General features: G+C 35.4%; 1 protein-coding gene across 1 annotated transcript; it reads left to right on the top strand.

Annotated features, from left to right (window-relative positions):
* The first annotated feature begins 228 nt into the window (after window positions 1–228).
* Window positions 229–16,475, top strand: CUZD1 (CUB and zona pellucida like domains 1). Its single transcript, XM_044662610.1, has 9 exons — window positions 229–310; window positions 926–1,061; window positions 5,671–5,885; window positions 6,525–6,675; window positions 7,500–7,717; window positions 9,104–9,276; window positions 10,837–11,228; window positions 14,334–14,602; window positions 16,300–16,475. Exons 1-9 carry the CDS (start codon window positions 229–231, stop codon window positions 16,473–16,475), a joined length of 1,812 nt encoding a protein of 603 aa, XP_044518545.1.
* Window positions 16,476–16,878: the final 403 nt, after the last annotated feature.

Genomic DNA, 16,878 nt, shown 5'->3' on the forward strand with positions numbered 1-16,878 from the left:
ATGAAGTGAGAACAGGTTGGTTTCCTGGAGACAAAGATAACTCGATTTCAACAGTGACCTATGGAAAACACCTGCTATTTTCCCACTTGTATCAATTATCTGCTTGTCCCAAAATCTGACAAGAGCTTCTGATCTCAAATAGTAAAGTCACCAATCTTCATGTAACTAAACAATTACAAAACAGTATAAAAGATGAGAGTCTCCAGGGTGAGTTAGCCACTTACAAGAATGGCGGCAGTAAGAAGGCTCATTTCTTTAGCCCTTTTAATTTTGTCATGTCAGGCAGAAAAGAATCTGATGGAACCTCAAGGTAAGAAAACCAACCTAGAAGACCTAAGCGGGCAAATTGCTTAACCTCCATGACCCTCCATTCTCTCATCTGTAAAAATGAGAAGAATGCACTCCATGATTCTTCCCAGCTATGCCTTGCTTTAACTCCAAGACCCTGGAAAGACTTCAGTTTCATACTTTTCTTTGAAAAAAAAAAAAGGCGCAAGTGGGGTTAGTCTCTTCTTGTCAACTGAAAAATGAGTTAGTCAACAATATGATTTCTGAATAGAGGTATAGTTAACAAGAAGTCTTTTTCATCATAAATACTTGACTTTCTTATAAATTCACTGTATGGTAGTAGTGGGGGGTGTATATTTGTGTGTGTGTGTGTGTGTGTGTGTATCATTCCTTTGCTCTTCCACTTTAATAAAGGTAAAAATCTTATATATTTTCAACATATAAATTTCAGGAGATGGAAATTAATTTCTAGGCTGAACTAGTCCCTCTATTGTTTTAGTTTTGCCAAAGGGCATTTTTAAAAATTGAGTTTGTATTTGTTTGTATTCATTGTTCATTATGTAGGGAAGTGGGGGTGGACGGAATGACAATAATTACTAATCAATACAGTGGGCTCTGAACCATTGTCCCAAATCAGGCAAATCAAGCTGCGGTGCCCAACTGGGAGATATCCAAAAAGCTCTGATCCTGAACCTCAATGCCAATGAAAGCTGCACCTGGACGATAGAAAGAGCAGAAAACAAAACTGTCAGACTCATCTTTTCCTACTTTCAGTAAGTATCTTTAGTCTCCAAACCAATGTCGCCTGTCTTCCCTTCCGATGTCTCCCCAGGAAATAAACCAGATTTCAGGTCATGTAACCAAAGCACAAGGGCAAACCTAGAGAATCTGGCACCAGGGCTGGATGGAACTGTTCGAACACTGGGTGTATTGTGATGAGATGGGGCAGGGAGGTGTCAGAAAAGAAAGGAGACAAATTATAAAAGACAGCTGAAACTAAAAAAGGATAGAAGTTCCAAGGAAAGAAAGATAGGATAACCAGGGAAAAGCAATACAATGTAAAGATAATAATATAACAAATAAATACGACTTTAGAAAGTGAGGAGAGATGGGGCAGCTAGGCTCAGTGGATTGAGAGCCAGACCTATAGATGGGAAGTCCTAGGTTCAAATCTGATCTCAGACACTTCCTAGCTGTGTTACTCTGGGCATGTTGTTTAACCCTCATCGTCTAGCCCTCACCACTCTTCTGCCTTATAACCAATACATAGTATTGATTCTAAGATTGAAGGTTAAAGGATTTTTTGGTGGGTTGTGGGGGGGGGGAGCGGTTTAAGCAAGGAAAGAGAAGAGGAAGGAGAGAAAACAGAAGGGACGAAAGGTTCTAATAAGGACTGTTGTAGGGAGAGTTATCCCGAGTTATCCTACCTAAAGCAGATCAACTGGTCACATTACTTATGAGTGAGGCTAACCTAATCAGAGTCTGAAGATATATTTAAAGTAAAGGAGAGGGAAGACTGAAAGGTTGATTAACTTTCACTTACTTTCAAACTAAATTGAAGTTTTAAAAAGGCACAGGTCCTAAATTCAAGTATAAGTCAAGGGAAAGAAAGGAAAAAAGAAGCAAGGGCAGTTTCTTTCAAGACAACATCGATAGATTTTTAAATTCTTAGGAGCTCACTAAATACACAAAACATAGATTACTGGACCTAAAGGCAGGAAAAACTGGGTTCAAACACCCTCTCTACCTCTTAGTAGCTGTGTAACTGTGGATAGGACAGCAAGCCTCAATTTCCTCATTTATAAAATGGGGAAAATAATATCTGTTGTTCCTACTTCTTGGGGTTGTTGTGAGGCTCAAATGAGAATAAGGTATGTCAAGTTCTGTGCAAAGTGCTATGTAAATTTCGACTATGATATAATGTGTAATAAGGGAGAATATGTGTTCCCTTTCCCCTAAGAAAGGAGAGCTAAGGGGAGAGCAAAAATAACATTAAATTTGTTCATTTCCACAGAAAATTAACAAAGTAGAATCATTTGCTAGCCCTTCACCCTCCCCATTTAAATATGTTTCACAAAACAAGATGGTAGGAAGTGCAATCTCAACCCAATAGGCATTTATTAAATGCCAATTGTGTGCAAATTATGCTGCTTGGTGCTAGAGATATAAAAAACAAAAATGGAAACAAAAAATTGTCATATGTATATATTTTTGACATTTTGTCATTTCCATATATGTGTATGTATATATCTGTGTGTACTTATATATGTATGTGTATATATCAAACAATTCAAGGAAGGAGAGAGTTCTAACTGCTAAAGGTAGGAGAAAGACTTTCTGTGGAAAATGGTAGGTGAGCTCTGCCTAGAAGGAAACTTAGAATTCCAAGAAGTAAAGATGGTGAGTACTTTCCTCTATGCAAGGACTATAGGGAGGAGATAAATTGCTGTCTTAGGGATGCAAAAATAGACTGTTTTGTATGCAACACAAAAATCAGGAAGGGAAATGATATGAAATTAGCCTGGAAAGGTAGGTTGGAAATAAATTATAAAGGACTTTAAATGCCAAGCTAAAGACAAGATCAGAATGTAACAACAACAAAAAAGTTTAGAAAACCAAAATTTAGACTAATTCCATTTACACAGACTTAAACTTATTAGATAATCAGGTATCTTTGGAAATCAATTCTAAAATTCTAAATTCATTGGGAAATTATTTTTTTAATTTCATCAAAAGCTCAGCAATCATATATTTACAATAAATTCCTCCACTTTCTTCCTATCTTCTTTTTAACCCCCCCCCCCACAATCCAGTTAGTGGTCTTACAAAAACTTCTCTCTCCAAAGTTACTAATGATCTCTTAACTGCCAAATCCAATGGCCTTATCTTATTCCTCACTCCCCTTGACTTCTCTGCAGCCTTTGGAGCCATTGTTCATTCTCTTCTAAATATTCTTTTCTCCCTAGGTTTTCAGGACATCACTTTCTCATGGTTCTCCTATCTGAAAGTTCATTCTGGGTCTCTTTGCTGGATCCTCTTTCAGATCAGATCAGATCATGTCCTCTAACCATGGTTAATACCTCAGAGCAGGGGTCAGCAATGTATGGCTTTCGAGCCATATCTGGCTCTTTTGAGGGCCAGATATGGCTCTTTCTGCAAGAGCCATAAAATCAATTTTTTTTTCAGGTACTGTTACAGGAGCACACACTGGAGCACTGCACGGCTCTCACAAAATTACATTTTAAAAAATGTAGCGTTTATGGCTCTCACAGCCAAAAAGGTTGCCAACCCCTGCCTCAGAGCTCTCTCCTGGGCTCTCCTCTCTTCTTCTTCTATGCTGCCTTGCTTGATCTCATCAGCTCTCATGGATTTAATTACCATCTACTCTGCCCCAAACTATCTGTAGACTCTAATCTCACATCTCCAACTGCCTTTCAGACATTTAGAATTGGATTCCAATAGACATGTTAAACTCAACGTGTCCAAAATATATCTCAATGTCTTTTCCTTCCTTCTACCTTCCCTGTTACTGTTGAGGGCAACATCATCCTCCCAGTTCTTCAAGTTCACAACCTAGGAGTCATCCTGGGTCCCTCACTATATCACAGTCCCCATATCCAAGATGGTGGCAAGGTCTACGGATTTCACCTTTGTAGCATCTTTCAAATGTGCCCCCTTCTCTATTCTGATACTGCTACCATTGTCATCCAGGTCCTCATCACCACGTCTAGATTAGTTCAGTAGCCTGCTAGTAGATCTCTTGTCTCATCTCTCTCCACTCTAATCCAACTTCCATTCAACCACTGATTTTCCTAAAGCATAGTCTGATCACACCAGCCCCTCTACTCAGTAAACTTTGATGGTTCCTTATCTCCTCTAGGATCAAACACAAAATGCCCTTTTTGACATCATTCAAAACTTTATTTAACCTATCACCCTCTCACCTTTCCATTCTTCCTATACCTTTTTGGATAGATAATCTTCCATCCAGAAACATTGGCTTCTGGGTAGTTCCATGAAAAGGAATCAGTCTCTTGGCTCCAAGAATTCTGTCTGGTTGTCCCCTATGCCTGCTATACTCTTTGTCCTCCTCCCTAATTACTGACCTCCCTTACTTCCTTTAAGTCCCAACTAAAGTCTCACCTCCTACAGGAAGCCATCTCCAACCACTCTTCAATCTAGGGTCTCCCCTTGATTAATTATTTCCTATTTATCCTGGAAATAATTTGCTTTGCATGTATTTGTTCGCTCTTTGCCTTCCCCATTTTATTGTAAACTCCTTGAAGGCAGAAACTCTCTTTTGCCTCTATTTGTATCCCCAGTGCTTAATAGAGTATCTGGTACATAGTAGGCATTTAATAAATGTTTATTGAGTGATTTATTGAGGCCTCCGTTCCACCTCTGCTACTTACTCCTTACATGAAGTTGAGAAAGTTGCTTAAATCTCTCTAAGCCTCAGTTTCCTCATCTATGAAAAAAGTGATTAGTTGATCTTTAAGTTCCTTTCAAAGTTTAAGCCCTTTGATGCAAAGATAAACACGAAACTTTTACAATATGCTTGGGAGAGATGAGACATGTAGACAGATACTTATATCACAGTATGGGTACCTAAAAGAGTTTTAAAAAAAAACTACTCTGAAAAACCTTAAGAGTGAGAGATTCCTTATAACAGACACCTTGATTCAGCTGTAAAGGACAAAGTTCAAATTCAATAAACAGTGGTGAAGAAAAAGGCTTTCTGGGTTGGAGGATAACATGAGTAAAGATATAGAGCCACAAAAGGGCAAAGAATGGTTTGGAAAATGGCAAGTAGACTAGCTTGACAAGTAGCATAGAGTAAAGGAGAGGGAATAATACAAGAAAAAGCTAGTAAGGTTGTGCCACCAGATTGGAGCAAGGATTAAATGCTACTCTTGGGGCTTAACCTGGTAGGCAATGGTGAAACATGGAAGGTTTGGGGTAAAAGAGTGACAATATCAGGGCTGGGTCCTATAAATATTGTTCTGGATGGCAGTACAGTATACATTTTGGATCAGGGAAAGGGTTGATGCAGGAAAGACAAGTTGGATGGATATTACAATGGTGGGACCAAGTTATAAGTGAGATGATAATACATGTATAATGCAAATCAAATTGCTTACCATCTCTGAGGAGAGGGGAGAAAGGGAGGGAGGCAATCTGGATATTATATTTTTGGAAAACATATGTTGAAAACCATTATTATATTTAATTGGGAAAATAAAATATAATTGAATAAAATCATTTTAAAAAAGATGTAAATGAGGAATTTGTGCATACTATATATAATATGTGCAATTTCTTCTTTCAGAGTATATACCCTATCAATGCCCAATCATTTCACAAGTATTTTTTTGCCCACAGACTTGACCCAAATGCAAGTTGTGAAATTGAAAACATCAAAGTTTATGATGGTGCCAGCACTGATTTGCCTCTTCTTGGGAAAATCTGCAGTAAAGTTGACTATGTCCCAGTATTTGAATCATCATCTAACAGCCTGACATTTCAGATATCCACCAGCTCTTCAGTAATTCAAAGAAGTGCCTTTGTTTTCTATTACTTCTTTTCCCCAGAAATACGTAAGTTGGTGTTGTTCTAATGAGAGAAACTTGAAGAAAGATGCCAGGAAGGTTTTAAAAGACCCCAAGCACAATGTGCTGAAGTTTCAAGCTAGGAAGTTCTCAAATATGGCTAGAAAAATGGTGGAAAGGTGGAAAATCTTGGGGAAGTTTGTAGTCTGGTTCAAGTCCAGTTACTGGATCTTTGACCTTGGACAAGGCCCTTTACCTTTATTAGGGTTCAATCTCCATATTTGTAAAAGAATAAAAACATTAATTTCGTGTAATATTGGGATTTTGTGATTTCAAATGATACATAACTTACGTTAAGTGCTTATGTTACCAAATGCAAACTATTATTGATAGCGTAAAATTAGTCTGGATGACAGGGGGCTGAAACAAATCAGATTTTCTCTCTCATAACCTGACTAGAGATCCCACAGGAATGTAAGGGAACCAGACAACTGTAAGATTACACTAGTGGTGGGGCCACAGTCAAATCTCTTCATCTTTCTAGAGGAAGGGAATAATAATTATTTTATAATCTAACTTCATGCTAGTCAAGGTGCACGAATAGTAAGTCTGGTTAATATTTGACAAAGGGATTGACCTTGCTTGCACCTGGATTAATGGATTTAATTCTTTACTTTGTTGTTTCAGAGATTAATAACTGTGGAGGCTACCTTGATGCTTTTGGGGGCTCCTTTACCAGCCCTAATTACCCAAAGCCACACCCAGAGTTTGCTTATTGTGTATGGCACATACGAGTCGACAAGGGATATAAAATAAATCTAGATTTCAAAGAGATTTTGTAAGTATTATATCCAGTTCAACTTACATGTTATTGTAGTTATGCAAAATGCAGTACATCTCAAGTTTCTTCTGTAAAGAGAAGAGAATGGGTTCTTTCGATGATGTGATAACAGGATTATGTTTTCAAGGAATTACAAAAAAAAAAAAGAAAATTGATGATGATGATGATGTGTGTGTGTAGGCATATATGTATAATATATACCAAGCTCTATATTTGAAAAGGGTTGGGTTTGGAGTCAAGATCTAAATTTGAATTCTAGTTGTTCCACTCTATTAAGAGGAAATATGAGCTGAATAACCTGGGGTTAATTAATTTATCCTCAATGGATCTTAATTTTGTCTTCTATAAAATGAAGAGGTCAGACTAAGTGATCTCTAAAGCTCCTTCTAGATCTACAGTTATGATCCTGTGAGCTTATGAGTCTAGTGTTAAAAGTTCAGAAAGCATCTTCATTGGCAAGCAGCATAACAAGGGAAGGAATACTGGACCCAGAGTCAGAAAACTACTTTATTTAGCTCCTGGCTTTGAAGCTTACCAGTTATGGGTCTACAGGGAAAGTCACCTTCATCTCTGAATCTCAAGCTTCCTCCTCATGAGGAAGATAACAACGCTTGGACTTTACAGGGATGCTATAGAGAAGTTCTTTGTAAATCAGAAAGTGATTATGTTAGTGTGAATTACTGTCATTTACTTTTTAAAAAATAAATCACCATTGCAGAAACATTTTAATCATCTGAGCTTTTTGGTTGTCAGACAGGATTGTGGGGTCAATAGTTATTTGCACTTTGAAATCTATATATCACATTTCCCTGATTCTCTAGCTTAGAAATAGACGACAACTGCAGATTTGATTTTATTGCTGTTTATGATGGACCCTCCACAAATTCTGGCTTACTTGGAAAAGTGTGTGGTCGGATCACAGCCACTTTTCAGTCTTCTTCAAACATCATGACAGTTGTGCTCTCTACGGATTATGCCAATTCTTATCGTGGCTTCTCTGCTTCTTATGCTCCAGTTTATGGAAAAGAGGTCAACAGCAGTAAGTCACAGTCCATGTTCTCTTATTGGTTTTGAGCAATATTAAGGGCTGCGTGAAGTTATTCCTTCAATAAACTATTTACTAAGTGCCTAATACATACATTGCAATAGATTTGGCATTGTGATAGATTAAAAGATCATTAATGAATTTTTCCTGCCTTCATGTTCTAGAATCAAATGTTTTATCCTTAATTGCCTGTGATTTTTCCACTGTTCATACACCAAAAATACAAGGCCTCATTTCAAGCTCTGGAGCTGGGGTTCTTAACCTTTTTATTGTCATGGTTTCTTTGGCAATCTGGTCAAGACTTTGGGTCCATTCTAAGTGATGTTTTTAATGGCATAAAATCAGAAACGGCATTACAAAAGGTAACAATTACACTGAAATATAGTTGTCAAAATAATTTTTAAAAATCCACAGATCCCAGGTTAAGATCTCCTAAAAGTTTGGGAGTTGAATTTGTCTCTTTAGTCATCTTCCTAAATGTGGATAATACAAATCAATATTTTCCATCCTTCAGCTGTGGGAGAAACAAATAGGATAGGGGGAAAATAAAACTCCCCACTTTGTGGTCCGACTAAATCTCTTTAGAAATTAGTTATATCCCATTTTTAGTATCTTATAAGTCAAACTGAACAACACCAGTAAGCAGTCTCTAATCAGGGGATTTATTGTTAGTGAATTTGGAATAAGCAGTAATATATTCTATAATTAATAAATTTTAAAATCTCAAACAAAAAAATTTTACTTTGCATTTTAGAACCATTACTGCAGTAAGGGCTAAGCAATGGAGATTAAGTGACTTTCCCAGAGTCACACATCTAGTAATTGTTTGAGTCCAGATTTGACCCAGAACATCCTCTAAGTCTGGCATAGTAAGGCATTTTAAAAAACTCAGGTTTCCTAAAGCCAAGTCCTTCAAGTACAACTTTAATATATCTCTATGACTTAAAAGTAGATCATCTAGAACAGGGGTCGGCAACGTATGGCTCTCGAGCCATATCTAGCTCTTTCTGCAGGAGCCATAAAGTCAATTTTTTTTTCAGGCACTGTTACAGGAGCGCACACTGTGAGCACTGTATGGCTCTCACAAAATAACATTTTTAAAAATGTGGCATTTATGGCTCTCACGGCCAAAAAGGTTGTCGACCCTTGATCTAGAAGGTTACAACGAAAAATATTAGCTTTACAGACTCTAATGTGCAACCTAAATTCTTTGGCATCGAGAGAATGCTCGTAACTTTATCCATCTCTGCTACTCACAATTTGAAACAAAATGCCTTTCAGCACTTCACTTTCAAAGCTATTCCTTTATGACAGAGCTTCATGAAAACCAGCAGGCTTCAACTTGCATAAAGCATGACTGTATCCTCTTTTCATTGACAGCATCCTTGACTTGCTCTTCTGATCAAATGACTGCTATCATAAGTAAATCCTTTCTGGAATCCCTTCACTATAATGCAGAAAACTTACAACTGAATGATCCGCTTTGCAGACCAAGAGTATCGAATGTTTTGGAATTTCCTATCCCTCTGAATAAATGTGGTACAATTAAACAGGTAAACAATGACACTGATGTGTACTAATGAGTTTAAGAAATATCCAAGTAGATGCATGTGTCAGCAATGGAATCGAAGGATGTTTTATTATCATTCCCCGAAGTTTAATATTTATATACATGATCCAAAACTGATTAAACATTAAGGGACCCAAAGTTTAACAGTCTAGTGATTATTTATACATTTAATGTTGGCAGCATCTCCTAAATTTAGAATATATCTGCTCAAAAAAGTTCAAAGTACTTTCTACCATATTATCATTTATCTTTCATCCAAAATTATAAAACAAGATAATAAAGATATTGTCTTATTCATTCAGTAACCAGGGGGGGCACAAAGACAAAAATGAGGCAATTCCTGATCACAAAAAGCTTACCTTTGTAAAGAGAGGAAACATGGATAAGTAAGTCAATATTTCAAGTATAGACAAAAATTCAGGAAAAGATCATTAACTTGGTCAACTAAGACTTTATGAAAGATGTGGTACTTATAATGGTCTATAAATGTGTAAAAAGAGAAAAAAGAAATGAGCTTTTATTAAGTACCTACTGTATGCTGGGCACTATGCTAAGAGCTTTACAAATATGATCCTTATAACAACGCTAGACAGAGGTGTATTATTTTCCCCATTTTACACTTGAGGAAATTGAGGCAAACCAAAATTAGGTAACTTACCTGGGGTCAGAGAGCTAGCCATTTTTTAACTCAGTAGTACTGGCATGGAAAGTATGCTAGACTGAGAGTAAGAAGTTAGGAGGTTTGGGTTTGGCTCTGCCACTATTTATATTCCCATCACCAAATCACTTGATTTGTCTGAATCAGTTTATTCATTTGTAAAATGGACCTAAGTACCATCTGCCAAATCTACCTAATATGGCTGTGAGGCTTATTTAGGATAATGGACTTGATACAGCTGTTAAAGTAAAATGATAAACAAATAGAAGTAGAATTACTAAAATTACTTGGCCAAGATAACATGATTGGTATCAGAATTTAGAAATGAGGGTCCATAGTTCCTAAAATTTTCTCTCCTCTAGCAGAGTGTGAGCTTTTGGGGTGGAAAAAAACTGAACTACTCAAATGGGGAAAACAAAAAGAATGATATTACAGAGACAGTAAAAATGAATCAGATTAATTGGTGCTAGAACAAAGTATAGCCATGGTGGTGTCAGTGTTTATGTGACAAAGATAACAAACTTATGGAACTAGAAAGATCCTATAGGGCTACAACTAGATTACCTATGAAGCATTTCTTTGTTGTTCACTGAGCGTAACAGAAATATGCTACACAGTATTCAATGAACAAATTAGGAATACAGTTCTATCCAACAAATTCATTATTCTATTTAACCTATTTAATTCTTTGGAGTTATTTTTTCTAATTGTCCCATTATTTTCAGATGCCAAAAAAAAAAAAAGTTTGTAGTGCACTGTTAAACTTGAAAAATTTTTATCCAAGATTTAAAGTGGGTTGTATCTACTTTCAGAAATGTATTGAGTCTATGTCAGAATTAGTGTTGAAATTGCTACATAAAATGTTACTTGCATCTGGTCCTACAGGTCGAAGATCATACAATTACTTATACAAACATTATCAGCATTACTAACTCCACCAGTTCTGCAGTGATCACTCGTCAGAAACATCTCCAGATTATTCTGAAATGTGAGATGGAAAACAATTCCACTGTAGAAATAATGTACATAACAGAAGATGATATAATTAAAAATATAAGTGCCTTGGGGAAATATAATGTGAGCATGGCACTTTATGAGTCAGAATCCTTCAACAATCCTTTACTCAGCTCACCATACTATGTGGATTTGAACCAAACACTCTTTCTTCAAGTCAGTCTTCATACACCAGATCCAAATCTAGTGTTGTTTCTTGATACCTGTACAGCATCTCCCACATCTGACTTTGCCTCACCAACATATGATCTAATCAGGAGTGGGTATGTATTTATTCAATCACATTTATCTATAGCATTATTTCTTAAAATTTTAGGTTTTTTTTTTACATTATGTACATTCCCCAATGTGTCTTTCTCTCTCCTACTTTCAGAAAGCCCCCATAACTAAAAAAAAAAATCACCAAAGCTGACTAGCCAACCATGACATCAAAAAAAAGTCTGTGATGGCATGCAGTGTTTCACAGTGCAAAGGATACTTTTTCACATCTCTCTACTTTGGGGTCAAGCTTGGTCAATATAATTTTGTTGCAGTAACAAAATTAAAAATGAGTACTATAGAATTATAATACCCAAGGAAATAGCATTTTTCTTATAAATTAGAAGTATTTTAATAAATTGTATACTAACCAAAAAAAAGTTTACAGTATAACTTCTTGATGTTAACCTGGAAGGTTCAAGAAATTGAATAAGAAATTCTTTTGATCTAAACACTTTTCGGTGTTAAAAATATGGGACTAACAATTTTTAATCATATACTTTTATGTAGTACTGTTAAAAGGTCATTCACAAGATAAAATATGTTCAGTGAAATCCTCTATTCTTTAAAAAGAGTAGATTGGAGATCTAAACACAGGATGATTGCTAGTGAGAACAAATTTGTTTTTATGATTGTTTTATGCTCATTTAACTTCAGCTTTTCTTCCAAATTCCTGTGTATTTTCACCATAAGCCCAGTAATTAGTTTAAATGCTTGCCAATCTCTGAAAATAACCTATCCTTTCAATATGTCATTCTATTAGCATATCTCCACAAAGTATTACTCTGATGCTTCATTCAAACATGGAGGTGATCCTGTATTCTCAAAGGCAATGGCAATGGAACATGAAAACTCCCGCAGGTTTTAACATGCTAGAAGCTTCAAATATGGCCATAGTAACATTTTATTTGCATTCTGGGTACAAGTCTGTTCAAATATGAAGAGGCATATAACCAGTAGGCTGACTATGTGTTGATAAATTATTTGATTCATGACAATCCATGAATCTAAATAAAATACAAAATACAAAATGACTTTCTGTCCTGTGTAGCCCCATGCTACTTCTGTAGTGACCATGACTGAATGGGGGGAAAAAGGGGACAGTTTTTAGATCTTATATTAACTTTTTTGTGGGTTCTCTAAATGGAAGATTCTATCCAATGACCGACATATAACTTAAGAAACTGAATCATGTCAATTTTGACATTCTCACTACAAATGAAACGAAAGACAAAAAGAAGATATAGTTATGGGTTCTTCTAAGAGGCAAATAAAGGAGATGACAAAGTTGGTTTTCTCATGCATCTTCAAAGGAAGCAAGAAATATCATTTCATGGGATATTTTATCATCTCATATTACAGCACTCATATGTATTTGCAAAAAAGATCACCTTAAAAATAAACTTCACTTTGAATGTCAACATTTTGTTATATACTGTGAGGAGGTAGAGGACTACAAAGAACTCAAAAGAACCTTCCAAATTTGGTGACTTAAAATGTAGAAGACACCATAAAGGAGAATGGCAAAAAAATGTTGGAAAATAGCTCAAGAGTAAGAAAAAAGGGTCAAAAGAACATAGATGATAAAGAAGCCTCATACTTCTATCTTATCAGTCTGTTTCTTGAGAAAAGAACTGGAAGACAAAGAACATAGAAAGCCCTAAATAACATATGACAAAATTTAAATGATTCTATTTTAACAGGAAGTTATGAATAATATGGAAGTTACTCTCAAATAAGCTTTTTGCATACTGTCAGACCAAACCTGTTAGAAAAAAGAACAAAATTAATAATAAAATGAAGAATATGAATACAAGTTATGCATTTTAAAGGCCTCCAGACCTATGTAAACAAGCTGTTGATGCCCCACGAATGGAAAACGGTAGCAGAAAAGGCAGTAACTAAACATTTCCAAAAGAAGTTGGTGTGTAAAGCAATCACTATCACAAGGATTCAAAAAAAGTCTATAGCCAGGTTGAGTAATAAACGCGACTACCTTAGAAAGTAGCCTATAAAAACTTTCAGAGAATGATGAAGAACATGAGTAGTATTTTGACTCATAAAATGACAAACTCAGAAGGGAAAACTAGTTTAAAGTACCTTTGACAAGAGTATGGACTAAGTAATCATCTCATTGAGGAATGAAACTGAATAGGTAGAAATGAGAAAAAAATAAGATATTTTTAACAAAATGTTTTCCCAACAAAGACAGTTGACTTGACCCACCACATTAGACTCTAATGGAACATTCCCAAATGCACTGTATGAGGAAATAGAAATGGAACTGAAAAAACATATGCTAATCAACTAGACTGGATCAAATGGACCCACAATCAACTGGACAAGAAGCATTTAAGTTATTTAGTTACTTAAGTTATGAAGTTATTTAAGCATTTAAATTAACATACAGATTGTGTTAGAGGCAACAGTTTTGAGGACATTGAAGGACTAATTTTCAGAGTTATCTGAAAAAGGGGAGAAGCATAAAGGCAATCAGATCACAGACATTTAAAAATACTACCATCACGGAAGGATGGGATGCTTTCCTCCTAGAAGTGACAATTTCAGAATGCATCTGCCATGTTCTTGTTCTTTCCTCTTTTTTTGACTAACAGACACAAAAGAAAACATAGAAGCAGAGAATTTTCTCTCTGTATGAAGTTCATAAAATTCCAGAGCTGAAAAAGATCTTTATTAAACTCATGACTTTGATTTATCATATTAGCATTCTGACAAATAGCTAATTAATGCAAACTTGTTATTCTTTTTTGTTTGTTTGTTTAATTCTACATTCCCAAATCTTATTTTATTTGGGGAGAGGTGTTCAACCAGGCCAATGAAAAAAATGTTGTCATCTGTACCCAATATTTAGATTCAGCTAAGCAGTGATTCCCAAACTTTTTTGGCCTACCGCCCCCTTTCCAGAAAAAATATTACTTAGTGCCCCCTGTCACACACTATCACCGCCCCCTTATGGTTATTCACCACCCCCAAATGCACCTGTGGTCATCACCGCTCCCTGGATTGCTGCAGCACCCACCAGGGGGCGGTGGCACCCACTTTGGGAATCACTGAGCTAATGTTTAATTTCTCTATAAATTCTGTTACAGATGTAGTAAAGATGATACTTGTAAGATCTATCCCCCATCTGGGCATTATGGAAGATTTCAATTCAGTGCTTTTAAGTTCTTGAGAAGCCTTGGATCTGTTTATCTCCAATGTAAAGTCTGGATTTGTGAAAGTAATGACACACAATCTAGATGTAATCAAGGTTGTATCTCTAGAAGAAAACGAGATATTTCATCATATAAATGGAAGACAGAATCAATCATTGGTCCTATTCGTCTGAAGACAGATCATACTGAAAATAGCAATTTGGGTAAGCAATATGCTATTTACAAACTAGGGAATCAAAAGGTTAAAGAAAATATTCAAGTGTTGTCATTCTTATGGTATATAAATATCAAGCTTAGAGATTTTATTAAGAATATTTTGGCAAAGTTCTAAATGAGTTGTCTGTGCTTTTATTTTCAAAATATCAGTATTCTAAAACTACTTTCTATATTTGCTAATTACTAACAAAGATATCAAAACATTTTAAAGTATTTCATATGTAGCTCTATCACGACTATATGATTTAAATTAAGTTGTATTATTCCACTTGCTTATTTAAGGAATAGAGATATACCTGGGTCCTTAAAGGCTCTGCTAGTGGAGCAAAAGTTCTGGCAAGTTCTATCAGACCAAAAAGAAAAAAAAAGCTTTGACTAAGTATCCTCTCAGGATCAATTTCATACTCTGCTCCAAATCATCTAGGAATAAGAACCTGAAGCCTCGAAAAAATGGTTTGAGCCTTTTATTAAAGGAAAAAAACCTATCTTTGAAGATAAAATTGTGATTTGTCATTAAAAGCCATGGAGAAAATAATTTATATAGGAATGAACTTGGCATATCACAGTGGTAAAAAGTACATTAGATCTGGAGGCTAATCCCAAATCTGATACTTAGCTATGTTTGATCAGTTATCTCATCTGTAAAATGAAGAGAGCAGTCCATGTTCCATCTACCTTTGAGAACTGCTCCAAAAAACAAACGAGGTAATGTATGTAAGAATTCTATGTAATATGAAGTGTTAAATAACCTAAATTATGAATGGCATGTGTTATTCCTCCTTCCAAAAGTTCATGATTTCTGTTAGCAGGCAACTTATTATTTTGTTAAATTTTCAAATATACACTACAGAATACACTAAGAACATATTCACTGGAAATATTTTAATCACTTGTTTGTAAAATTATTTGATATCTTTGAAATTAAAATTAGGTATAGAAATTGTCTTTGGAAAGAAATTATCCTGTTTGATTTTCAAAGAAAGCTAAGTTAATCAGGTAAATGCTTATGATATAGATTTTGTTACCATTAAAGAAGACTGTCCTCATTTCAAAACCATGCTTGAATCCCAGGAATCAAATATCCAACCTGGTTTCAGAGCTCAATTAATCCTATATGGAAAAACTTCATTCTAAAATTTCAAACTGACAAACTCAATGGAATTGAAGTATTAACAGAAATTTGTTCGTGGTTCTTCCTCTAATTGTACTAGTTGTCATTATCATGTATGTGTATATGTATTTGTGTGAATACATATGGATATATATGTTGTTTAGTTGTTTTCAGTTATGCCCAATTTTTCATGATCCCATTTAAGATTTTCTTGGCAAACATACTAGAATAGTGTGCCATTCTTCCCAGCTCATTTTACAGACAGGGAAACTTATGTAAAAAAGGGTTAAGTGACTTGTCCAGATCACAATGCTACCAAGTTTCTGAGACCAGATTTGAACTTGGGGAAGATGAGTCTTCTTGACTCCAAGCACAGCACTCTTATCCATTGCACACCATCATGTAGCTGCCCTATGCATATGGATAGATATGTGTGTGTGTGCGTGCGTGCGTGTGTGTGTACCAAAGATTTATGTATTGTCATCCTTACTAGAAAAATTCTAACTCTACTCTGAATTATGCCCAAAAAAAACCTTTCTTTTTCTGCATCTAATGTCTTTTTTCTAATTAAAGAATTTCAGAATCAAGTCCATGCAGAAGAAAATCAATGGGTTCAGCTTTTCAGCAGTTTACATCTTCTTTCCTTTATGATCCTGACTCTGAATGTAGTGATTGTGGCGGCAATGCTAGTGAGACAGTACAGAAATCGTGTAACAGAATACCAATACCAGAAGCTACAGAGCTACTAACAGAAGTATCCAGCCTAAAATGAGACACATTTCTCTGAAACATCTAATAAAATGTAATTTTGTGGCTGGACAGTTTATGAATACCAAGAATTTACAAAATAAATATGAAGAGAATCTAATAAAATGAACAAATTCCTAAGACATTTTGGTGAAAGTATATTTCATTTAATGAGACACCTTTAAGTTATACCTTAAATTGAATAGCCTACTATACTGCCTCCATTAAGGCTACAGGAGTGAAATTCACTAAAATTACTGGTAAACATATATTTTATAATAAATAATGCCAAGATTGCTTCAAATAAATACAATCTAATATATGAACACAGTATTTTTGGTATGAGATTTTTGCACACAAAAAGGACAAAGTTGGCTACCTTCTATGTTTTGTTTTTTACACATT

This window comes from Gracilinanus agilis, chromosome 2 (genome assembly GCF_016433145.1).
Source record: "Gracilinanus agilis isolate LMUSP501 chromosome 2, AgileGrace, whole genome shotgun sequence".
NCBI classification, from domain to species: Eukaryota; Metazoa; Chordata; class Mammalia; order Didelphimorphia; family Didelphidae; genus Gracilinanus; species Gracilinanus agilis.